General features: G+C 42.3%; 1 protein-coding gene across 5 annotated transcripts in view; it reads left to right on the top strand.

Annotated features, from left to right (window-relative positions):
- Positions 1-25190, top strand: part of LOC107377236 (nck-associated protein 5) — a 216269-nt gene extending 191079 nt beyond the window's left edge. For 4 of the 5 annotated variants that reach the window (XM_070547097.1, XM_070547098.1, XM_070547095.1 and 1 more), the window contains 8 exons: positions 288-3811; positions 4349-4454; positions 5251-5338; positions 8069-8395; positions 9559-9674; positions 11072-11201; positions 11279-11454; positions 24756-25190. In XM_070547097.1, the coding sequence (XP_070403198.1) occupies positions 288-3811; positions 4349-4454; positions 5251-5338; positions 8069-8395; positions 9559-9674; positions 11072-11201; positions 11279-11454; positions 24756-25049 (4761 nt within the window). In that variant the 3' untranslated portion in view covers positions 25050-25190. Of the gene's footprint in view, positions 1-287; positions 3812-4348; positions 4455-5250; positions 5339-7960; positions 8396-9558; positions 9675-11071; positions 11202-11278; positions 11455-24755 lie in introns of those variants that run through there. The other variant, XM_070547106.1, reaches the window with a different exon arrangement.
- The last annotated feature ends 250 nt before the right edge of the window (positions 25191-25440 follow it).

Raw genomic sequence — 25440 nt, 5'->3', positions numbered from 1 at the left:
GTAAATTATCATTATACATAAAATACATTTTTATGTAACTGTTTCAAACTGATGGTTCAGATCTTCCAAATTGGGTTTTGTAGAAACGTTATGAACCATTTAAATTTTGCCATTGGTAAATAGCTCATTTAAGAGTCTCCAACTGGTAACGTGAGTAATTCAGCCAGTGTTTAGTTACAGTTAAGACGATCCAACTACAACTAGCAAGACAGGATCTTACTTCATAGATCTAAAAGACCCTTTTCAAAAATACTACATTGTTAATCTTCTTTACTTTTGCCCTGAAGTCCTCCTTGACCTGGGAGAAGAGGCTGAGTTTGGGTTCATCAGCTCCCAGCAACATCTGCTTGCCTCCAGAGGAGAAGCCACCCACAAGATGTAAAGAAAGCCACATACTGGAAGGACTGCGAAAACTCCAAAGGAGAAAACACAGAAGCTGTTCGGGTTCGTCCAAGGTCTCTAAATCAGGATACAAAGACTGCATGAACTCCAATGAGGGTATCTACTCGCTGGGTATCAAGAGTAGCAGCAAAGGAGTTTCCAAGCCAACTCATGTTGGCAGAACATCGGCTGCTTGTTGCAAGCTGCTCTTTTATGATTCGGACGATGCTGATGATGAATTGGTGCAGTCCGGGTGCAGAGATAACGTCCCCTCCAAGGACTGTTGGGTTCGCTCTCAGAGGCTCTCCCACAGCGTCTCGGACAGTTTGTGTAGCTGGGAGGGAACCCTGGAAAGTGGAGCTGAAGGTGACGTTACCTCAGGTTCAGTAGTAGCGACCCCCCATTCTGGTTGTGACTCAAAAGAGCGTCCAGAGAGGCTCATTAGTTTTATTAACAGTTTTCTTCCAGAGGGGGGCCAGAAATCAGCTTTTAGTAAACCATCCAAACTGCATTTCCACCCCTGTGAGGCCGGGGGTCTGAAACGCTTCCCTGACATGGATGTTTCAGAGGTCAACTCTGAAGATGTCCAAATGTCCTGTAACCAGCTGCCAGAGCAGGCAGAGAGGGACTTTAAGAGGCTGTCAAGGGATGCTGCCAAGCTCTTTAAACAAAAATACCTGCGGAAAGACCAGGTACGCACCCAGTCTGCAGACGGGAGGCCCAGGCCTTTTAGCCTGATGAAGCCAAAAGAAACCAGTTGCACCCAGTCTGAGGAGAGCATATTAGCAATTTTTGATGCAGAAGGGGAACCCATTGAACTTTGTCCCCAGAAACTTGTAGCAGGTGCAGATAGCAAACAAGGTAGCAAAGTTGTTCCTAATTATGCAGAGCTAGTGCCCCAAGAGAGGCCAACGCGGCAGAAACCTGCAAATGCAAGAAACTATAGTGTTCTTGAATCCCCAGAAAAGCCCTCAGAATGTGAGACTAGCAAAGCAAGCAATAGCAGAGAAGTAAGTGCAGAGAGACTGGAAATGGAGCTGACTCCTCAGAGAAAACTAATCAAACCACCAAGCAGGCGAGTGGCTAAAGGTCACTCCATCCCAGCTATGAACGACACTAAGGCTGGTGCTTCAAAAATTCCTGGTCGTAACAAACCATCTGCTTCACCTCAGAGACCTTCTAAAACAACTGAGCCAAGTAGTACAAACTCTGGACCGTCAATTGAGGACAAATCCCCCTGTTCTCCCACAGTAAAAATGTCCAGATTCATCAAGACACAGGCAGTGTGTTCTCAGAGCCCAAAGGCCACAAACTCTAAGCTGCCCAGCAGGGCCGAATGGAGTAAGGGTCCCTCATCCAGCTCCCCCCACCTGTCAAGAAGGCACCTAGAGTATCTGGAAACTAGTGAACAACCAACCAGAGACAAACACTGTGAAACTGGCAAAAACAAACTCAGGTCTCCCTCTCCTCCCCCTCCCCCAGGTCGCACCACCTCCTTACTGGTCAGACCAAATTACGAAGGTTCACCTCAAGCACATAAAACAGGAATGGTTCAACCATCCACCCCAACCACTGGGAGGGGCCCTCCCCCAAGTTATCACACCTCACTCACGCCAAATATGCAAACCACTTTACCCATCAAGGATAAAGAATGTTCGGACCTGGACGCAGGCTACGGGACTGCACTTGCACCTCAGAAGCTGGTAGAAAAAACCAGTGAGCACCTTCAAACGTCACCTGCATTGACTCAAACACCAATTAAAGGCACTTCCAAGCGAACAAAAGACTACCTCTCTTCTACCAACTCAGGATGTGCTCGAGAACCTGAAAATGCACCTAGAAGCTCAAAGAATGTTCCTCCTCCTTACAGTGCCCTCAGAGGGTCTTCCCTTCAGAATCCATTTGCAAATAAGAAAGGGCCTACACATGAAAATGCCCATCAGTCGGTTCAAAAGACTTCAATTAGTTTACCTATATCACTTCAAGACTCCCCTCGGTGTCAGACAGTGTCACAGAATGACAAAGTTATCGTCAGTCCTCCCAGCTCAGCTGTTATGTCGCCCAACCACGCAGAGAAAGCCTCAAAGACTCGAATCCCAGTGGGGTTTAAAGCCTCTTTGAAATCTCCTCCTTCCAATAAAAGCAGTCCCATTGTACCAGGCAAACAAGAGAAAGATCATATCAACTCTGTCTCCAAGGAGACTGTGACTTCAAATGCTTCGACCCAGTGTGAAAGCTTGCAAGGAGTGTATAGTATTGATTTACAGCCCAATATGTCCGTTACAGAGGGGAAAAGTCCAGAGGTCCAGAGTCCCCTGCAGGAAGAGGAAGTTCATGTTGCTGTGGTGTCAACGGAAGGAGATGTTTCTGAAAAGGGGAAAAGAAGCAGTCAACTTTTTGGTAGATCCATATCAGTTAATACAAAAACGCATCTAAAGCCAGCTTTGGGGATGAACGGAGCCAAAGCTCGGAGCCAGAGTTTCAGCACTAACTACATCGAAAAACCCAATGTCAATGTCACAGAAGGACAGGGAAAAGTCAGAACTCAGATCATCACCAACTCAGGTGAACGGGGTAATTCTCTGACCAGACAAAGTTCCTTGGAGGTGCCCGTCGTTGGCTTGGCTGAGAGCCCCATCCATTCCCCTAGGACTCGGCTTAGCCACTATGGAGGTATGACGGGGTCAAATAGTCACGGCTTTCTTAAACCAGGCTCTAAGGTCGAGGGGTCACAAGGTGGCATGAAAGGGGAGGGTGCCGCTTCACCTCATAAAGAGGTGCGTAGCTTACCCGTGAGTGAACGGAATAGTTTCAACAACATTCGAAGACCAGCAAAAGTGGCCTCTCACCCACAGTTTCAGCCTCCGTCCACTTCTGTTTATCACTGGGAAAACTCTTCAAAAGAGACAGAAGGCCTGGTGATAACCCCTACTGAGCCTGGGAAAATAGAGACAGACTCGCCAAACAAACCAACGGACACGGAGGAGAAAAAAATCAGCCCAACAGCGTGCACGATTGAAGAGAAAGTCATGATGGGAATTGAGGAAAACTTGCAGAAATGTCAAGAACAAGAGAAGGTGGCAGCCAGTGAGGCCAAACAAAAGACAGGGCCTTCTCTGGCAAACTGGTTTGGCCTTCGCAAGAGCAAACTTCCAGCTCTGAACAGCAAGAAAACAGACTCTCCTAAAGGAAAAGAAGAGAAGAAAGAGCTGAAGATCGGATCGGTGCTTGGAGGCAAACAGGTGAAATCTGACAAGAAGAAGGAGAAGAAGAAAGACAGCCAGGATGTGCAGAGTCTGACTGAGGTGAACAACAAGCTGAGCTCCATCATGGACCACTGCAATAACCAAATGGGTCAAATCACCAGTCAGATCCAGTGTTCGACAGCATTCATCGGCAAAGACCAGTTCGTCAAAGACCTTCTTGGCAGGTAAGTGAAGCAGCATCTTTTTCATAAGAACATTAAGCATATCTCATCCTTAATTGATTGGATGCAGCACTGATTGCTTCCCGTCTCTTGTTAGAGCCGTCTTTCTGTCAGGAGAATTGACACCTTCAAACAAATCTCTTAAATTAAACATGAGCCATCACTAAATTGCACTTGAACGGATAAACAGCACAAACATCAGCTGTCGGTTTGACTGTGCTCTGGTGAGCATGAACACCTTTCCAACCATCAATCAGCAGACTCAGAGGAAAATATGTTTAGGCTAAGAAAAATGCCACATGTCATAGTTCTCACTTCATTGGGTTTCCACTTCAAATCCCCGCTGACAGATTATTCTCCCCCAAAACACAAAGACACACCACTCCACGAGGTCTGTTAGACATTAAATGGTATGTCTACGTGTTTGTGCCATTCTTGTTTGTACTTCACAAAGCAAAAGAGCAGGTCAGGGCAATTTATCACCCTGATGAGGGAGCTACTCAGCACATAGACCTAAAAACATATTTTATTTCCTCTCAGGACCGCTGTGAAGGTCAGTGCCCTGGCGGTGCCACCACCTTCACTCTCCACGCCCAAGAAGCACGGCGAGCTGAAGGGGGACATTCAGATCATTTCGGATGCTGCCGTAAGTAACGCTTAACTTGGCCACAGCTGTGTGTTTCTGAACATGCAAATTCCCCACAGGTTTTCACACTTTTGTTCACAAAAACATCCGCCTCTTCAGCATCGCATCCCCAGAAGGCTCACTATTGATTGTTTTCTGACTCAGCCTACAGCACAATCCATCGCCTGTTTATTTTTTTTTATCAGACCAACTCAGGCCGATGCTGTCATTTCCACAAGGTTTCAAACTACAGCTCATCCATGAATCTAATGCAATCTTAAATTAGACTTCTTTTCAGCACTTTGATTGGCCTTTGTAAGCAAAATACTGATGTTATGACCTTATGCTTTATTATCTGCCAGTCAGAATGCAAGGAGAAACTGTGATGGAAAGGCAGAGAGCACTGAAAAGTGTGAGGCAGCAGTAATAAAAGGAAGTAAAAGGAGCAGTCTGATCTGAGAAGGAGAATGACAGTCTGAGAGCATAATGCAGGAAATTTAACCCAGATGATGTGGAGTTTTGATAACACGGAGGAGCCTTTTATCACAGCCACTCCATTCGACAAAAAGGCCATTTAATACCATCCTCTCAGAGCTCTATCTTCTCCCCACAAAGATGGAACAAAAGAGTCACATTTTATGACCCAAAAGCTCCTAAATAGTCTAATTAGAGTGTGAAAAGGAAGGACAATTACCTAATAATGAAGCTAAAAATGTATTTTCATCTAAGAAATCCAGTTACACGAACATATTCGTTTCTTTTGGATTACCGGAAGCTTTTTAAATTAATGAAATGTTCTGGAATGTTCCTATTTTAGACCCTTGTTATGACTCAGAAGATCAGTCTTAAAGGTGAAAACCAAGATGGACACATCCCAGACTCGACCTGTCAAGACCACATGATAGGTAAGCTTCACAAAACACAGTTTTTTTTTAAATCAAAATCGACTGCATCTGCTAACTCCGTTTAACCAAAGTTGGATATCATGTTCCGGCTCTGGCTTTCACACCTGCATGTCTCATTCTCACCCTGCAGAGGGTACCTCCTGTATGAAACATTGTCAGTAACTGATTACTGAGATCTGTTCTTTCTGCTAGACTGAGAATCAATAAAGGAAAGATGCACTGTTGCACACACACACACACACACACACACACACACACACACACATATATATATATATATATATATGTGTGTGTGTGTGTGTGTGTATAGTACAGTGGGGCAAAAAAGTATTTAGTCAGCCACCGTGAATTCACATGGCAGGATTTTTAAATGACGTTAATTTTGCGATATATTGTGCAGCCCTGTTTATGACTATCAATCACGTATGTGTAGAAGTGACAACATAAGGCTTGTTTTTCCCCATAAAGAGGAAATGAAGAATATCTCTGCACAACTCTGAGTACAAATACATCTGCAAGGGTTGGATATCATTATTGATATTGATCGATATAGAAATTTTCTTTTTTTTTTTCTTTTCTTTTTTTTTTTTGTTGCTTTTCCTGGTTTTTAAAATTGACTTCATGGCCCTGCAATATGTGGTCGTAGAAGGTGGACCTCCAGTTTTTGCAATCTTATCTCCCATGTGGACTTTAGAATTAGAGTCAACCCTTTTCATCTGATTGTTGTCTCCATGATTACTCTTTCTTCTCCTTTTTGGTGCATGAAGCAGGTTCATTCAGTGGAAGCTTCAGCGTTTTCCCTCTGACCCTGCAGGTTGTGTACAGAAGCCGTAGGGAGCTCATGAAAAACTAGATTACGTCCCCCTGTTTTTGCCGCTGGGTAGAATTACCTTGGACCTTGTTATAGTTTGGATATAGAGGGCATTTTGAACTGCCAGGCTTGGCATTCAATTACCCACCAGCGTAATCGATGGTTCTTTTTGCCTTTCTCTTCTACACACATCCATGGGTGTATGAAGGTTTTTTTTCTTCATTTGTTCCAGTGCATATGAATGTCCTGGTGTGTTTCACAGCACATGTGTAGAAATGACAAGCCATCTGGTGGATGAACATAACGAACATCCAAATGCTGATGGTTTCAAAAAGTCCCCATTAGCAACTCTAGACAGGTCTTGTTTAAATGCATGCAAGTGATAGAACAGCAGCTAAGGTGATGAAATTGTAACAAAAATACCAATTTGGCACAAAGTTAAGGAGTAATCAGTTCATGTAACTGTTGCAGTTCCCCAGACCTGGAATTCACTCAAAACCGCCCATCCGCTTCATCCTGAATCAAGACATCTTCCTTCTAGTGTTGTCAAAAAAATCGATACCTAGATATAAATCGATACTAAAAGTGGTGTCTAAATTAGGTATTCTATCCCTGTGGTATCGATATTATGGACTATTATACACAGCCTTCTTCAAGTACACCGACACGCACGACAGCCAGATGCCGTAAAGCAACCTCCACCTCCCAGACAAACAGAAGAAGAAGACGCAGCATGGCTACATTGCAATTTCCCACGCGAGTTGTCTCCAATCCAAGTTTTGTCTGCCAAATAAATAAACAAAAATATAAACAGCGAATTTGGGAGGCGCTTCACAGCCCAACTTAATTAGCATACCAAGTCCGACACGTAGTTGTATATTCACTCTTAAGTGCTTAAAGGAAAACTCCCGTTTATTGCAACCCGGACTTGATTTCTAGCATGCAGTATGTTTGTTTACTCACGCTGACAACTTTGGTGCTACTTGGATTCCCCGGGGTATTTAGATCCATCGGCAAATCGCCATCAGTGTATATCCATATAACGGGTGCGGACGGGCACCCATGGTGCAGCCTCGAAATAACACATAATCTGCACCAAAACACATCTTTATGTCGAAAGGTTTTGTTAGGAATCATTAACGTGATTCCCCTGTTCGTTTGGAGCGGGTCTGGGATTTCTAGGCGTAAACAGACTAGCTGCGGCTAATTAACCGGTGCTTTTAATGACGTCACTGCCGTGCGCCAATCTGTTTTTACTAAGATTACCGGTAGATGTACCTTTGTCCTACTGTGGAGAAATTTGTTTTCTCCCTTTATTGACCAACAGAGTTGTTCAAAAGTACAGAACAAAACATATTACAGCTTATGACAAAAATGCACCTTAAACAGAGTTTAAGCAGCAAAACATCACTCTGCAAATAGTGTATATATAGTGAGACAATTCATGATTTAAAGTGTTAACTTTCGCCAGTTTTTGTATGCACGTTTTAAAAAATGCTGATACTTGAAAGGTTTAAGCACTTTATACACTTAATTTTTAACATTTCATTTTTGCAATATAAATTGAGGAATGTTATTTTTTGAATAAACTTGTTCAATAAATTGGTGTTTTCAAATAGTATCGAAATCGAGTATCGAGTTTTTTTTCAAGTATCAAATCGAGTTTGAAATTTTAGTATCGTGACAACCCTACTTCCTTCTGATCTTCCCGCTCTATTGAATTGTATTATTGTGCACTCTAGTGATAACAGTCTCCTTCAGCTGTTCAATGACGCTTTATTTTTTCTCCTTTCTACTTTGACCTACTGAAGATTCCCTGTTTACTCACAATCCCTTCCGATGCATGTGAATCTGACCTCACCCATTCCTTCAATCCATGTTGTCTCCCAGTCGTCACACTCCTGTCCCTGTCCCTCTAGGCTCCAGCTGCCAGATGAGAACTCTGGACAGCGGCATCGGCACCTTCCCCCTCCCTGATTCTGTCACCCGTGCCGGCGGTCGCCACATCCCCAAATCTGAATCCAGCCCAGGTGGGGTGACCGCCGGCTCCTCCGAGCTCCGACAAGAGCCTCAGTCATTGTCTCACCCCGACCCCTCACAACCCGATGTGAAAGTGCCTTCCCTTCCAAAATCCGACACGCACGCTCCCAGCAGCACCTTGGGTCACTCCCTGTCTGACCCCACTGTAACCTGCAGTCGAAACTCCCAGGACACCCAGAGCCGCCTGCCCAAACTGGCATCCTCAGGTCAGTCATCCCTCAAAATATAACAGAATGTTGTCTGCATAGAAATGAATGAGTCTGCAATCTAAAAGTGGACCAAGGGAGGACCAAGGATCTCACTGGGAGGGGCTATATAACATAATTTGAGAGTTTCTTCTAACTGAGACAGTTTAGCAAACAATCAAAAGAAAATCAAATAGCACAACGGAGTTGAAACCAAATTTGACAAATAGAAATTGGGAAAAAAAAACACGTAGCACCTGTGAAATCCACTATTACCACATCAGTTGCAACAGCAGGGCCTCAAGACAAGCAGACGAGAAGAAGTCGTTTGGTTTATTAAACCGTGATTAAGCGTAGAACCTTGTCTGCTCAGCTAATTGAGAGGCTAATGCATCAGCGCCGACATCCGACTCTCACCTGAGATCGCTGAAACCGGGACGCCTCGAGAAAAAACAAAGACAGCAAATGTAATTAGATGGGTATGTCAGCACTGCTATAGATCATGAAAGCAGCCCGTGCCTAGGCGCAGGCCGTGATCAACGGCGGAATGGTTGATTAAAGCTGCACCAACGTGCAAGGATGGGTGACAAGGCAGAGATTTATGCTTACAGTACATTAGGCTGCATCTGTGCCCCATTGACGGCACTGCAGAGGCAAGAGATGGACTGCTTACTGCAGAACAAGATGACTATTAGACTGAAACAGCTCCATCTTCAGCGTGTTTTAACCTTTTAACCTTTCTAATGTAGAGGAAAAGAAAAATAACAAAATCTTGCCTGAAAAGACCCAATGTCTGTCACAAAGCTTGAGAGGGAAGAGGTGAAAAATGTTCTAAAGCAGCCCCGCTATTCTAATGCAGCTGAACGACTTTGGCATGAAAGAGAAGCTTCCTGAATGTGAGACAGTTAGATCGGTTCCTCTCTGCAGTAGTCGGAGCCATAATAAGGGCCTCTGACAGAACAATAGAAACCCGGACACCATTAACACTATTATTGGGATTCAAAGCAGAGATGGAAAAATGTACCTGAAGCCGTTTGGATGGGTTTTTACTAGGATTGGGCAGCCGGCTGAATAAAACGCATAAAACTTCATCTTCCTGCTGCCTTGGATTTGGCATATTTATGTTTCATCTAATTACCGCTCACTTCCTGATTCGCTCCTCGTTAATCTCTCTCCACATTTAGATGCCATCAGGACGACGAGGTTGGGTCTTTGTGCCCAACGCAGCAACTTCTCAGGTTCCACGGAAGAGAAAGAAGTAGAGAGGAAGATAAAAACCAAGGAGCTCGACACGACTGGCGTAAGTCTTACAATTGTTTACAGAAAAAAGGTTAAAGAAATGCAAAAAAAAAAAAATTGTTTTGTGCTTTAAGTTGATTATGATGCCAGAAAAAGCATACTTTGACGAGCGGTCAATGTGCTAACAACGCGTCAACACAAGTATTTTACGAGTGTCAAATTCGCACGAGTTCAACCCGCAAACAACACGAAAATAACGCGTAGCTAATGTGTTGTCTAAGCGCTGTTTTTAACTTAATTTCATGCATTTTAGTGATGGGAATTCCGGCTCTTTTTAGAGAGCCGATTCTTTTGGCTCAGCTCACCAAAAGCTCCCAAGTGGCTCCTCAGATTCTCTGTTGCGTAGAGTACATTTATAACCAAAATAATGCAAAATTATATGTAAAATGATTTAATAATGTAAAAAAAATGCAATATATCAAATATTTATCATTTCTATGGATTTAATAACTGAACACTTTAAGAAATCTCCACTTTCCGACTGCTGGCGCTCATTTTCTCACCGTCTTCGTCACACTCTCCTCTCTCTCGCTCGTCTTTTTCCTCCTCCTCATTCCCTCTCGTCTCCCTCCACCCGCATGTGCTCTGCTGTGTGTCTGAGTCTGATCCCCCCTCTTCCCCGCCCCTACTGCTCTGTGTGTGGACAGTCTGGACACACAGTTACACATGCTGACCAATCGCCTGTAGCGTTCACCAAAGGAAAAGGGGAGGGGGAGGGGACGGCCCGGCTCCCATCGTTCACTTCAAAGAGCCGGCTCTTAGAGCCGGTTCGTTTGCGACCGACACATCACTAATGCACATTTGCATCGGCGCAGCATGGCGTTGCGTGTCTTCGTACCCCTGCAGACGGAAAACTATGAATCAGGCCTTTGTCAAAAAGTATCCTTAATTTGTTTGTTAACTTCATTTTATTTGCTTGTTTTACTCCTAAAAAAACTCATATTTACTCACACTTTTTAAACTCACACTAAGGAAATTAAGAAGGTTTTCAGGTGGGGTTCTGATTGCCCACAACAATTCTGCCACTCTTTCGAGAGGAAAACATTCGAGCAACATATTTAAAGTTTCAGTAATTAAACGTGAGGAAAAGGAGAACCCTAGCAAAGGATTTCAAGAGGTTTTTGAAACTGCCTTTCTAATGCTGTTTGAAAATCACAGCCTAATGAGATCTTTGTAGAGAGCCTAAACTATTTTAGTGCTTTCTTAAACAACTTTACCTTCCAAAAAATAAATTCTTAAAATTGTGTTTCATCTGCCGCAGGAAAGTAAGAATCTGCAACGCTTTGCTTATGGAACTGAGATGTTTTAAGATTTCCTTGCATAAATTGTCTCAGTTTTGCCACAAATGCATAAATACTGTAATTTATTTAAAAACAACCATGTGTTTTATGTCATTAGAAAACAGCCCTGCAAGTGTGCGCCTACTCAGGCAGCAGCAGTGACACAGAGACCGAACCGGACCAAACCGCAAGCCCCTTGACTTCGCCATCAAGAACCCTAATCGAGAGAACCCGGAGGACCGACTCTGGTCTGGTTGGACATATTTAAAGATTCTTGTATTTGATCTTGTGACTCTTTGGTTAAAACCCTTCTCTCTGTTTGCAGTGGAGCAGAATGAGGACACCCTGAAGAGACAGAGCGTGGAAAAGTCCCTGTCCATTATGGATTACTACCAGCATGAGGTGTTCTCACAGCTGGAGAAGGACAACAGGAGGATTTCACAGTATAACCTGCTGCACAAAGAGTCGTCTCTCGATGGCAAAGCAGCAGATCTGCTGAGTGTGAGTATTTACTTTTCAAGATAGTTCGTCAACAATTTTTGCAAATTAAGACGAGAAACATGCGGTTTGATTAGGAATCGTGTGTTATGGCCTTTTGGTCGTAGTATGTTTGAAGAAAGATTAAAAATAAAGCCTCCCTGTCTTATAGGGTTAGGGTTTGTTGAAACTGTTGAGAAAACCATGCCCTCTTTGGAACTCTATCTCAGGTAGACGTCACAGTAAAAACATCATTCAGGGTTTAAACAGGCCACAGGAACTCAGTCTGTACATGATTAGACCGGTGTTGAGATATCTTCGTTGATTTTGACAGTCACAGTTTAGATTCAACACATTCTCACTCCCAGTAAGTCAAAAACAAGCGCTTGGTAAGCAGCCCCCCACCCCCACCCCACCCCACCCCCATCCCCCGCGTCACACCTTCGATGCCAAAAGTGCCCTTTTTTGTCACTTATTTACGAACAGGGGTTCCCGTCATTCAGTTCATAGAGCTGGCTCTTAGAGCGGCCGACACATCACTGACGTGTTCGCTAGCAAGATGGTTAAGGTTAGGATAGGGGTGAGGGGAAGGTTAAATAGCAAGAGGATAAGGTTAGGGTGAGGTACAGTGAGCTTGTTTGGTGCCCTGGCTGCGGACATCCCATCACATCAGTTTTACGCCGGGGAGACACCGGCAGCCGAAGCGCTGCGAAACATGGACCGCCTTCAATCGACGCCCTTGTTATCCTATTCTATAGACCGCATGGGCCGCCAAAGCACCGCGTGCCGGCGCTCCAGCCCGCACCGTGCAGCGATCGTTTTGGCATCTGCTCTATTTTTTTCGCGAGCCGCGAGTGAACCGCGTCAATTCTGGCTGGAAGTCAAATCTAGACATAAGAGGCAGGCCGGTAAATTTAACAAAATAAAGCATTTCAAAATACCATTCCGTGATAGTCAAATGTGTTCGTAAACAGATACTGCATAAAAACCACACACACACACACACACACACACACAGACACACACACACACACACACACACACACACACACACACACAGACACACACACACACACACACACACACACACACACACACAAGTTCCCAGTACGTCAAAAACCATGTGTGTGTGTGTGTGTGTGTGTGTGTGTGTGTGTGTGTGTGTGTGTGTATGTGTGCGTGCGTGTGTGTGTGTGTGTGTGTGTGTGTGTGTGTGTGTGTGTGTGTGTGTGTGTGTGTGTGTGTGTGTGTGAAATGAAATGGTAATTATTTTGTGGTTTTGTCACATTTTAAACTCTTACTGGGTTTTTTGTTTGTAGAAGCATAAAAACTATATTTGCACCCTATTTATTTAATAAATAAGTCAAGATTTGCATCATTTCCATCCAGTCCGAGTCAAAGTCGACTTTACCTCTAAAACACTCCCTGAAGCACGAACAAATTCACTTATTCTCCCACTGCTGACATTGTTTACACTCCAAGGTGTTCTTGGAATTATTTGTAGATTTTCTGTTGTTTTTTTTCTTGACTTTTAAGATGACGCCCCTAATTGCTTTCGATCGCCTCGGCCTCTCGTGCCAGCAGGTATTTGCCTACAAGTATTTAACACCTCGGAATGACAAATGAGGATCAGAGAGCATGAAATGGCCTCCAGTCCGAACGGGCGCAGCTCGATAGGACGCGTACGCGCTCTCTCCACCTACAGCGCTGCCGTCCCACCACTGACCCGACACAAAAATCCATACGCTGCATAAAAAAGAAAAAAAAAACTGACTCAACATAACTGTTTACAAGGAGAGGAGAAGAAAACATCTATACTTATGTAGGGAACAGGTTTCTAACCCTTAACGTGTAGCCAGATTTTATTTTGAGACTGCTTTTATAAAAGTGTCATCAAGAAATTCAACAACTATGGATTAGAGGGATTGTTTTGTTTATAGTTTTAATATCAATGGTAATAGAAAGTTCAACTATCGTAGAACTTTTTGGGTTGGGCATGGATCCAATCTGAAGAAAAAGGGACAATTAAGCTCAATATTTAATATTTACTTTGTTCAAATCAGTGAATCTTTCTGTCTTTGAGGTCAAGAATCCTACATTTTTTTCATTTAGGAGTTAGAATCTTTATTTTGCTTTTAGGGAACATTCACATTTTTTCTATTGGCCCACCCGCAAAAAAAAAACAAGAAAAAATATTATTTTTCTAACTCTAACTTAATTCATTATTAATTACATTAGTTGTTTTCTAAGAAACGTTTTAGAAGTGGATCACCATATTAGTTTTTTTAATTTCTAACAATTGTCCACATTATTAGGTTTATTTGTTAAGTTTCAGCGTATGTCCTTTAGATTTTTGGCTGTTTGTTTTATTTAAAGGGACTTTACAGAGTTTTGAATTTTTATGCTCGTGATTGCCCCCTCAGGCCAAAAGCGTAACGGCAGCTTCAATAGCAGGCTCGTGCACGAGGCGCGCATGCTGTACGTGCACACTCCTTAACAAAAATAACAGCGGAGACAGTCCCGTGTGTGTGTGTGTGTGTGTGTGTGTGTGTGTGTGTGTGTGTGTGTGTGTGTGTGTGTGTGTGTCTGTGTGTGTGTGTGTGTATCTGTGTGTGTGTGTGTGTGTGTGTGTGTGTGTGTGTGTGTGTGTGGCCCGGAGGACAGAGGACAGGAGAACACGCAGCTAATTAATTAAATAATTTGGTTCTGTACCTTTCTCTTCAGCACAGCTGACAAAGGTTTATGATGGGTCAGTCCTCCTGCATGCTCAGATCATTCCCTTCCCTTGCTTGAAAAATTGTTCCAAAATGAAAGTTTAACCCACATCTTTTTTATCTGTGAATTTAATGCCGTTCGGAGAGTCTAAAATAAAGATTTGGGCATCTTACTGTAAAAAAATATACCATTAATGTAAAAAATAAACTCTAAATAAACTATGTTCACACCCAGAATCGAAACCAGGGCTTCTGCACGAGAGTCTGACGTCTTACTAGGTGAGCTAAAGCACCAGTGACATCTTTTGTATCTTTAACTTTTACATCCTTGATGACAGCTGAAACAACGTTCAAGGAATGGTTCGGAGTGAAAATGGCTATTTTGTTGCTAATTTGCAGGAAATATCTAGAAGAAAGTAGCTAAGGGTCCTCAGAAATGTAGCTAGGTTCGTCACTAGGCGTTAGGAGCACTACCTCTCTCTCTCTGCTGCTAAAGCTACGGATAGCAAATGCTACGAGCTATGCCTGAGCGTGAACGCACATTCAGCAGCTTGCTCGACCCGAGCAGCTCTCTTTTTCTGTGATTTTACAGAAAAACAGGCAATCACAGTAAAAATGCCAGGGCTCATTCTACGGGACCAGGGCATTGCAGGAGAATGTATGAAGAAGAAATTTATTATTTCTATACATGTTTTGACTGTCAAACTTCCATAATGCCCCTTTAATTTAGGATCCCAGTGGTAGGCTAAATAAACATTCAGATAACATAATAAAATGATCTCATTGATCAATGTTGTTGATTTATTTATTTAACTTTTATTTAAACAGGCTTAACCTTACTGAAAAATAACTTCTCATCTTCAAGAGAGAGACGTGTTCCAATCATTAATATTATCAAAGGAGTGGCAAACAAACAACGTTACCATAAGTGTTTAAAACATGTAAGATATTATTTCAAAGCTATGATTAAGAACAGAAGGAGAAACCTACTGCTTTGTTTTGTGTCATTTTGACCCAAATATTGAATAAATAGGGTTAAAATTAACACGTAAAAAGTTTTTGAGATTCATGGAAAAAGCAACAAAAACATTATAATGTTGCTCTGGAAATTCATGTTGGAAAGTAAAAGGTCTTTTCAGCATGTTGGATTTCTTCCTTGTGCAGAATCTTTATTTACTTTAAAAAAAAAACAGAGTCAGGAGAGGAAAAAACATTTTATCTTATTTTTTTAATCCCAGCTGAGAGGCGAAGCATGAGCAGGAAGTTGGACGCTCCTCGGGGCAGTCCAGCTGAAATCATGACTCAATTATCTGACTTCAAAACGAAACATGACGAGTGGAGCTGCCGTGTTCGACTCTTTGAAGCATCTGTTTTAATAGTTTTTTTAACAAAGAAATGAGGCTCTCAGGAGCTGAAGACATGAAGAAAATCAAGTGTAAATACTCAAAGTGATCTCATTTCTAGCGTTATTTTTCTTTAGCTTAACTCCAGCCCCGTGGAGCTGCAGCTCTAATGATGGATGACTGCTGCTGAACCCATTTAGCCTACATTATTCTACTGAAAAAGACAATCTATCTGGTGTCACCCTCCCTTCTCACCCCTGGCCGGGCTCCTCCACACCTGGCGAGCCACTCTCCTTTTGTTGTGGCTTGGGAGCGTTCCACTCAGGAGGCGCTGTCACCGGCTCCGGTTCAGGGAAGTTTGTCTGCTCCCAGGTCCGTGTCACGGAACTGTGATTTAAGCGCCTTTAATAACCTTTCACAAACACTCAGGAGAGTGATGTAAAGCTCGGCGGCTCCCATCAGAGTCCTCACAGCCCACGCTGGCCTCCCATTCATCATCCTGACAACACCTGACAGACCTGCTAACGGCAGCCCCCGCCCCCTTCTCCTCCCATCCTCGCCCTCTCTCTTACCTCTGTTTCTGCTATAACTCTCTTTGTTTCTCTGCTCTAAACACATTTGGTCTCTCCATTCATTTTTCTTCCTGAATCCCCTTCCCAAATCTAACTTTTCTCATTTCCCAAGCATTCCTGGCTCATGCAGGAAAACGTCATTACCACCTATGCCATGGTGCAGTATCAGCAATGTAATGGAGAATCCTGAACTTTGCACAAAAATATTTTGCAACTATGCAGCATGTAAGGCATGCCTCATTAGCTGGGAATGTGTGGCAAAAAAAATGGGTACCAGGACGAATGCAAAACCATATCTGAGCACAAAGAAAGGCAGCAGCGGGAATATGTGGAGCTTAGGGTTGGGGTTAGAGGTTAGGTTAGGTTAGGTTTGGGCAAAAAACAAATCTAATTATTTTTACATTATATAATCGTTGTGCGCTGCTCAAGAGATCCAGGCAACAGAAAAATTTTCAGCAATCCTTAAAGGATTAAATTTAACTGAGTTGTTGGCATTTTTCTTTGAATTTGCCATGGCGGCCATCTTGACAGTTATTACCATCTGAGTTTTGATAAAATCATTCAACGGTGTGGATCACTCGCTTAATCAAGACATTTGCAGTGGACTCTAGAATGCTTTGTAAGTCATACTCTGGGGAAACAAAGCTCCGGTGCACCAACTTCAGGTACTAGAAGTGAGCCACATCACAGCTAAGCTTCAGACTTATTTTAGGGATGCACCGATACAATACTGGTATCGGTATCGGCACCGATACCAATACCAGTATCAGTATCGGTAAAACTTTACCGATACCAATGCAGTTGCTTGAAAATGGCTTCACTGTTACTCGTATTTTCTGTTCACCTAATATTTAAGTTTTGTGATGATTTCCATTCATATATTTTACTTTTTATCTACCTCACAGTCTTTTCCTGTTGAAAGCAGAGAAGAAAATAAAATCTGTATACAGAATCATTGCATTTTTTTGTGTGGTAGAAGTATCGGTATTGGTAATCGGTATCGACGAGTACTCAGATCCAAGTATCGGTATCGTATCGGTTTGGAAAAAAGTGGTATTGTTGCATCCCTAACTTATTTTCTGATAATTGGACACCTCTGATTGGATAACAGCAACACAACTCTACTACCACTGACTCTGTTTGTTCTGCAATGTTGATGTTTTGCCCCTCCCACTTTCTCAGAGAGACCAATTATAATCAGAAATAATAATAAAAACATGTTTTTCAGTGAACCACAACTTTAGGAATCCAAAAGATGTTACCCTCATAATTCCCTAAGGGAAGTACAAAAACTGAACGCTTTTGGTGCTTTTGGTCACAAGAAAAGTTGTTATAACTTTGGAACAACCATTCCTTTATTTGTTTTTCTGAATGTAAATAATTAGTGTATTTTTGTGTGCTGGTTGAGTCTTCATATCTTTACAAATGTTGAAAAAGTAAACAATGGAATATGATCACCAGTAAGAATGAAAAATTTTAGCCCATTTATTATGGATGTTACTTGGTCTATTTTAGGTTTTAATTTATTTTTATTAGTAGTTTTTATTATTTTTATTAGGTTTTAGTATCTTCTAATACTTCATTTGTGCCTATACTCTAGTATAATAATAATAATAATAATAATAACAACAACAACAACAACAACAACAACAACAACAACAATAATAATAATAATAATAATGCATTTTATTTAAAAGCACCTTTCAAGGGACACAAGGACACTTTACAGCAATAAAAGTAGAAAGTATGTTACGTGCATGTATCAGTGGGTGTTGATATTCTATGTGTCACCACCATATGACACCATCTGTGGTTGCTATGGTAACACCAACATTGTTGAGGGAATTTTTGACCTGGCTTATAAAATTAAGTATTCATGTTATGTATTTATTCACTTGTTTTACAAATCATCATCTGCAAAGGTTAGTAAAGGAGTCTTTGTTTATCCCACACAAAAAAAGCTTCATTACAGATTTTTTTCTATTTAATTAGGTAAATAAATATTAATGACTTTTTTTTTGGCTAGGAGAGATCAACAGGACCATCATTTGTGAAATTGTTAAATTGGATGGTACATAAGCTACATCTTTATGAAGAATATAATAGAATATGTTGACTCTTAGTTACCAAAACATCTAATTTTACTTCAGTATCTGTAAAACTGACTTGATTGCCACCTTTGGTTGGCTCTGGAGGCCATCTTGAATATGATTAGTAGGTGCTTTTTGCAGATAGATGCAACACAAAGGTTTGTTAAGACAAGTAAAATCAGAGTAAAACAACAGTAAAGGCAAAAGTATAAACAAAATCAAAAGCATCTACACACAATGAGAGAAGAACTGGTTTTGAAAAATCTCCACAAAGTCAGAAAGATGGAGTTTCAGGAATCACCTGATCCACAGTCCAGGAGCCGGAGCTTGAAAGGCCCTGTCCCCTTTGGTTTTACGTCTCGTGCGTGAAACAGCTAGCAGGTTTTGGGATGTGGAATGAAGGTTGTATGAGGGAGTGTGTGGGAACAGAAGCTGAGATAGGTAGAAAGGTCCTGGTTGTTCAGAGCTCTGTAGGTGAGCACGAGCACTTTGAAACTGATTCTAAATCCTTGAGGGTGTAGACTGTAGAGTGTGTGACGTGGGTGTATTCTGAACGACTTGAAGGCATGAGAGAGATGATTTGTTCAGTAAAAAGAGTGACGGTAAACATGATGCCACAAAGGCAAGGATTGTTGTTTCCAGATCTACAGTTGAAACCATTTTACGGAGTTTTGAGATATTTTTTAAAGAGCAAGTCACCTCAAATCAACTTTTTTTGCTGATAAACTAAATAAATGAGCGTCTAAAGCTTGGTTAATGCTTGACGCGTCCGCGAGGTTCGCACGGCAAAATTGAGTCATTTTAGCAACCGCGCCTCCGCACGGCCCATACTTTCCCCACCGCGCACCTAGAAAATTTTCTAACCACGCGGACGGTCGGACGTGGAAAAACATGGTGGACTGGCAAGAACTAATTATGGCAGAGTTCGTAAATACAGACATTTGTATAATTCAGCTCTCAGAGATCACCGTGATCAACATGTTGTTAATAATTCTTGGAGAGAAATAGTTCGCACTGTTGGAAAAGACGAGGACGCTGTTAAAAATGCTGGAATGCCATGTTGTAAACAACAGTAATTTTTACTTCTACTATGGTGTAGTGTTGGATGCATGCCGTAGAGCTCCATGCTGCCACCCCCCCCCCCCCCCCCCCCCCCAACCCCCCAAGTTTGGGAGAATATTGGTTCACCGCAGAGACAAGCCGCATGAACCATAAACGCTGCAAGTTGTGAAGCGTGTTCCATCCGCGAGCCGCATCACCAAGCGGAAAGTAAATGTGTCAAGCATAAACCAAGCTTAAAGGTGCTGAAGACTTGCATAGTGAATAATTTGGCGCTTTAGTGCATCTTAGGTAAAATTGAAATATTCTGCCTAAAATCATCATTTGTGCGCCCTCTTTAGGTAAAAACTCTGCACTACATTTGAATTTAAATCTACCATTGCTATAGAGCTCCGGACGTCACGTGACTCTCAGAGAGTAGACGCCATGTTGGCAGGCAACAAATGTAAACAAATTGAATGGGATCGTTTTGGATTTTACTTCGTCGGAGTTTACTTCACACTTTAGAATGGAAGAAATCGTTTTATATAGTCAGAAATTAAATAGACTAAACATCCCCGGAGGAGCTGGCTCAAGTAGCTGGGGAGAGGGAAGTCTGGGCCTCTCGACGCTACTGCCCCCGTAACCCGACTCCGGATAAGCGGATGGATGGATGGATGGATGGATGGATGGATGGATGGATGGATGGATGGATGGATGGATGGATGGACAAATAACAGATTTACACGTAAGTAGTTTAAATAGAGTGCTGTGCTGTTTGAATGTATAAACTGAACGCCAAGAGAAATCACTAGTTTGATTTTTTTTCCGTGAATAAAATAAATATGTCAGGCAGGAGCGTCTCAGGATCTGTCTGAGATCTGTCTTGGTGAGACGGATAATAGCAATCCAAAGTGCTTTTTATGTGTGATCTGACAATTGATCAACCATTGCTTAAAAATTAAATACAGCTTAGCCGGTTAATTGCTGTGATCCTAAAACACGTAAACGGCAGCACACAGAAATCACGAGGCAACGTTTTACGTGATGTTTACTTGTTGCTATGAGTAATAAGACAGAAAAAGCCATGCCAAAATAAGTTTAGGAAGCCCACTAAGAATCGTAATAAAAGCATTTAAAATAAATACCATACACAGTTGAGGAAACGTTGGTTTAAGTACCTGATATGAAGTGGTCGCTGCATAAGCTCAAACCTTTACTCTTGGGATCCCACAGTTTCATTTCAGCCCGGTCACTAACGCGTTTTACTGCAATGATCCAACGTTTGCGGCGCTCCGGATCTTGGGGAATCCTGTAGAAGGCTCATTCCTTATGTCGTCCGCGTCTGTTCTGCATCCTGGGGCACAACAGGAATCTACCATATTTCCCATTTGATTGACAATAACAAATAGTCCAGCTGCGGGCTTCTGCCTGCCAATATGGTGCCGTTTTGATTTGAACTGTTGCATGCCGGGAGAAGTGACGTCGATTCCCGGAGCTCTATTGGCTAAGAGGTACTCTACAATGTAAGCTGGTACCACATGATGTCACAATGCCGCTGTGAACCTCTGGTGTGTGTGTGTGTGTGTATATTTGTTAGCAGCTCCTCCCTCTCGGTCTGCCAGGCAACACCTCCTTGTGGTGCATTTTTCAAACAGGAAATAGGAGTGGAGTTAGACTCTGGTAGGGGTGACTTGCTCTTTAGGTGAAAGTTAAAGTTAAAGTCCCATTAGTTGTCACACACACAGGTGTGTGCGAAATGTATTCTCCGCATTTGACCCATCCCCTGGGGGAGCGGTGAGCTGCAGACAAGCCGCGCTCGGGAAGAAGAAACAGAAACAAAAGTTTGTTGTAGGCGTAATGATTTTCTGAGAGTTCTGCTAACATCAACCCAGTGGTTCTTCCAACGAAGGTTGGTTCCAACAGTTGATACCAAAATTTAAAGCAAACATTTCACAGAATCAATTGATGTTTAAGAAAATATTTAGAATGCCTCACAGCTACTACCACATAAAACTTCCTCGTTATGTGTGAATATGGTGGACATCTTGTATTTGACTGACTTTAAACAGTGGTACAGTAAATATTTTAAAGGTTATTTACTGAAAACCATTTATTTATTATTATTTAAGTTTGAGTTTTTCATGCACGCTGGTTTAGCGTCCAGCAAATGGCAGAGAGCGTCTCAACTAGCAGAAGGGAACCATTAGCATTAGCGTCTCCACCACACAGCAGAACTCCTTCAGGATTGTGTTATTTGTAGAGATAAAACATCCACCTTGCAAAGCAAATGGAGTCAGTGTTAGGATCATGTTGTGGTGAGATGTCCAAATATCAGGAATTAAGACTCCAGATCTTCTTGTTTTAAGCTCAACTCTGACGTCGCTCACTTCTAGTTCCTGAAACAGGCGCACCGGGGCTTCTTTCCCCAGAGTACGACTTACAAGGCATTCCTTCCTAATAGAGACCACTGCACATATATGGGTTAAACAAGTGAGCCAAACCTTTAAGTAGGCTTTTTTCCAAATCTTCTAGGATTGGAGTAATGTTGTTAAATTTCCTGCTAAACCAAACACATTGGTCAAGCAAAATCAGTCTTAAACATCTTTAGTGACCATGGCCAAAACAAGGATAACTGATAAAAATCTAGTGTATAGACCCCACACAGTCCACAGAACTTTTATCACTCTTGGTAAATTCCAATTACTCTGCTTCAAAGATTCAGAAAATAAAGAGGAAACCTATAAATGGTGTCCCATGGTGAGGCAAATATCAACATTTGAAAAAAATCATATAAACCAAGAAAAGTTAAGGATTCTTTTTCCAATGGGCACCATCTGTACATAAATTGAAAAACTGAAGAAAAAAATCAAAGCCTGAGCTTTTGTGATAAAAATGTCCATTTAAATCCTGTTAAGGGATCCCATCTCTGACATGTGATGCAGAACCAATAGCCGATTTGGTCCTCTATGTTTTCAGTTGGGAGGCTGCTATCGAGACGCCTCCCGCAGCCTCGGTTATTGCAGCCATCGTTTTAGCTGCACCTGCAGGTGGTACAGACACCTGTGTTCAGACGCTTCGATCTGCTAAACTGTCTTTCACCAAAATCAAATTGAATGAGCCATTCGTCTTGTTTTTCTCTTCCTTCCTTCTCTTGGAAAAGTCAGGACCTTAAAAGAGTTTTTCAGTCACATTGTGCACTCCGTTTTCCCCGCAGATGGTATGATTTATGATTATGCAGGAGAAAAGCAAATCCTACAAAGAGCAACATGTGGGAGTTGAATTAAAACTGGCATTTGCCACCTGTACTTAAAATGGGCCCAACCTTTTCACCTGAAAAAAAAAACATAACTGTTGTCACCTCTCAGCACTTTAATCTAAATAAATTCATGTTTAATTCATCTGCTGGTAGACGATGACTTGATTCACCCTGGTTTTATTGATGTTGGGCTATTTGAGAGTGACACATAATGTCAGTGCTCTTTACAGGGACAAAAATTACCTATGTGTGGTGTTTCTGCTTATAAAAATGTTGACATTCCCATTTTAAATGGATCCCAAACTTCACAGAACCATCTAAACAAGCCATAAGAGCAATATTTCATTCTACAGCTTTAGCTGTATTTTTGTTCAGCCCTCCCAGCTCTCCTCTGGGTTTCATTTCAGCCCTCTAATCACAGACTCGCTCAAACCTGCAGGGCAGATGGAGCCACTTAGCACAACCAGTCAAGGGGAAAACCAACAGGTCTTCGAGAAAACTCAGTGTTTCTATTCTAAAAAATATATAAAGTGGGAGAGATGGAGAGAGAGACATGCCTCAATGTTAAGTCCAGTGTGTAGAAAAACATCCAGCTTGTATTTGAGACGGTTTGCTTTATAACAGACTAACTTTTGTGATGCTCTAAGTTCTGATTTGTTTTTGGTGTCTACACTGTAACAAAAAAACACTAACAAAAAGATCGACATAAAGGTTAATGTTGAGCCAGGAGGTTCATTATTATCACTATGGTAACCGCCACTGGCTCATTAGGGTCACCATGGTAACCTCCAGTCACTCATTATAGCGCCATGGTAACCATTAGAGGCCCATGAGTCCCACTGGGGTCACCACCAGTGGGTAATTTGGGTCACCATGGTAACATCTAGTTGCTACTGTAATGTAGTATGTATAAATAAATAAACAAACAAATGTCGTCATGGTAACATTCAGTTGACCTATTGGCTCATTAGGATAACCATGGTTAGTGACTTGTTTATAGTGACTATGTTAACCATCATCACCTAACGGCTAATTAGTGTCACCACTGGTTTTATTTCTTGATTTTATTTTAATTTCGACCAACATATACAACTTTCCTGCCGCAAAAAATCCCAGCACAGTATTTCTACAGAACAATATCTTACATAAGTCTTTCCAAAGCTAAAAGACAATTTCCTTACTTACTTCCCACTATTTGCTGTTAAAACTACATAAAAATCAACAAAAAGTCATTTAAACTGGTCTTCATGACTTGAAAAGTGCTTAGACGGGGAGCATCGGCAGCACTAGTTTTCAGACTTAAGAAACTTAAAGTGATCAAAAGAACATTTGCAGCTTTCATTACCAACAGGAGGAGGTTTTTATCACCCTCACAGCTCTCTGAACATTATTACCGATGCAGTTTATGACTCGATGCTACTCATCCTGCAGCTAAAATGCTAAACGGTCTAGGGTTGCACCATCCCTGGCGGGCTGCCTTTCCGCTGCAGCCTGCCCTCCGTGCACTCACACCTGCGTCAATAGCTGCTGCGCTATCTCCCAGGCTCCATTCGCTGTGGAAAATGAGCGGCTGCTCTGAGAATGTTGTTCATAGCCTCTCAGGAGAGGCGATGCTGACGGCTACAGCTTGTTAAGGAGCCGTTTGAGACGTGCTTTAGGATGCCCGTAGCTGTAGAAAAAAACACCAAATTTTGTAGGTGTTGTTTTGTTTTCCTTCTGTGGACACGTTGGTAGAGCAGCAGGTCATTATTGTGGGCTTTTGGCCTAATCACTGCTGTTGCCTAAAGGGGTGCCCTTGAGATTACAACAGGCGTAGCTGTAATGGTGCGATCCAGGCTGATGATAAAACCAACGGTAACACTTTATGGACGTCCTGGAGCATTCTGATCAATAATGCTCTCTAGATAAAACTCCTCCAGCTAATTGATGTGATGTGGAGGCTTTTAAATTCCTTCATAATGACATTTCCCTGGAGATGAACAGTCTTGTATGCTAATCTGTAGAGCAGATGGAGGTTATGGCAGCGGGTTTTGTAAGAGGGAGAGCAGGGGAGTCGAGATGGCCACCAATGCAACATCCGAGGAGTATGTTTGGACCTCGAGTGTGATAAAAATCTCATTATAGAGCTCTGTCGTGCTCTTGAGTGGCATGAGTCTTATTGCTTTGCAGGACAAGGCTGTAATGTGAGACTTACCTATATCAATGCTTGGTACAAACATTCAAAAAATTCTTGAGTTCATAATGGTTCATGAGGAACTAAATCCCACTTTAGGGCTCTTGTTGATGTGAGCTTTTTGATGTATTTGCAGAAAGAGGTTACCATGGAGAAGATCCCTGTGAGTCCGAACCATCCCACCTCTCTGGACATGTCCCTGGAGTCTTTGAATAAGCTGAACCTGTGTCCAGGTTCGAGCTTGAGTAGCCTCAAAGGCGACGGCCATGCAGACGTGGGGAGCGGTGGGGAGAATGGCTGCAAGTTGGACGAGGCGCCGTCGTCCTCTGGCTTCATGAGCAGGACCAGGGCGGATCCCTCAGGCTCGCTCAGTGACTCGCTCTACGACAGTTTCTCCTCCTGCACCAGCCAGGGCTCCAACGGCGTTTGAGGGTCTTGGAAAGGATCCACTTATAGTTTGTTTTTGCTTTGGAAATTTGGTGAATTCATGGGCTGAATGCTGAATGGTACAAATATCGAATGAGGAGTTTTTTTAGGTTGATCATTAGAAACTGTCTTTTGGGGGTTTCTTTACATTTTTGCTAATTTTATGATGCCAACAATCTCCACATTTTTCCACTTTTTCATGCAATTTCCGAGTTTTAGGAGACCGTGCCAGGTTTCATATAAGTCCAATGATGTAAACACGTTTCCTAAACCTAACCAAGATGATTTTTGCCCAAGCTTAAGTTCAAACCCCAAATTGATATAAAAGTTAAACTAAAACTTTTTCTCTTCAGGTGATCGGCCAGATACTATATGAGGTTTTGTCAAATCCAACC

This window comes from Nothobranchius furzeri, chromosome 2 (genome assembly GCF_043380555.1).
Source record: "Nothobranchius furzeri strain GRZ-AD chromosome 2, NfurGRZ-RIMD1, whole genome shotgun sequence".
NCBI lineage: Eukaryota > Metazoa > Chordata > Actinopteri > Cyprinodontiformes > Nothobranchiidae > Nothobranchius > Nothobranchius furzeri.
Note: the sequence above shows the minus strand (reverse complement) of the source record. Positions and strands in the feature narration are given on the sequence as shown.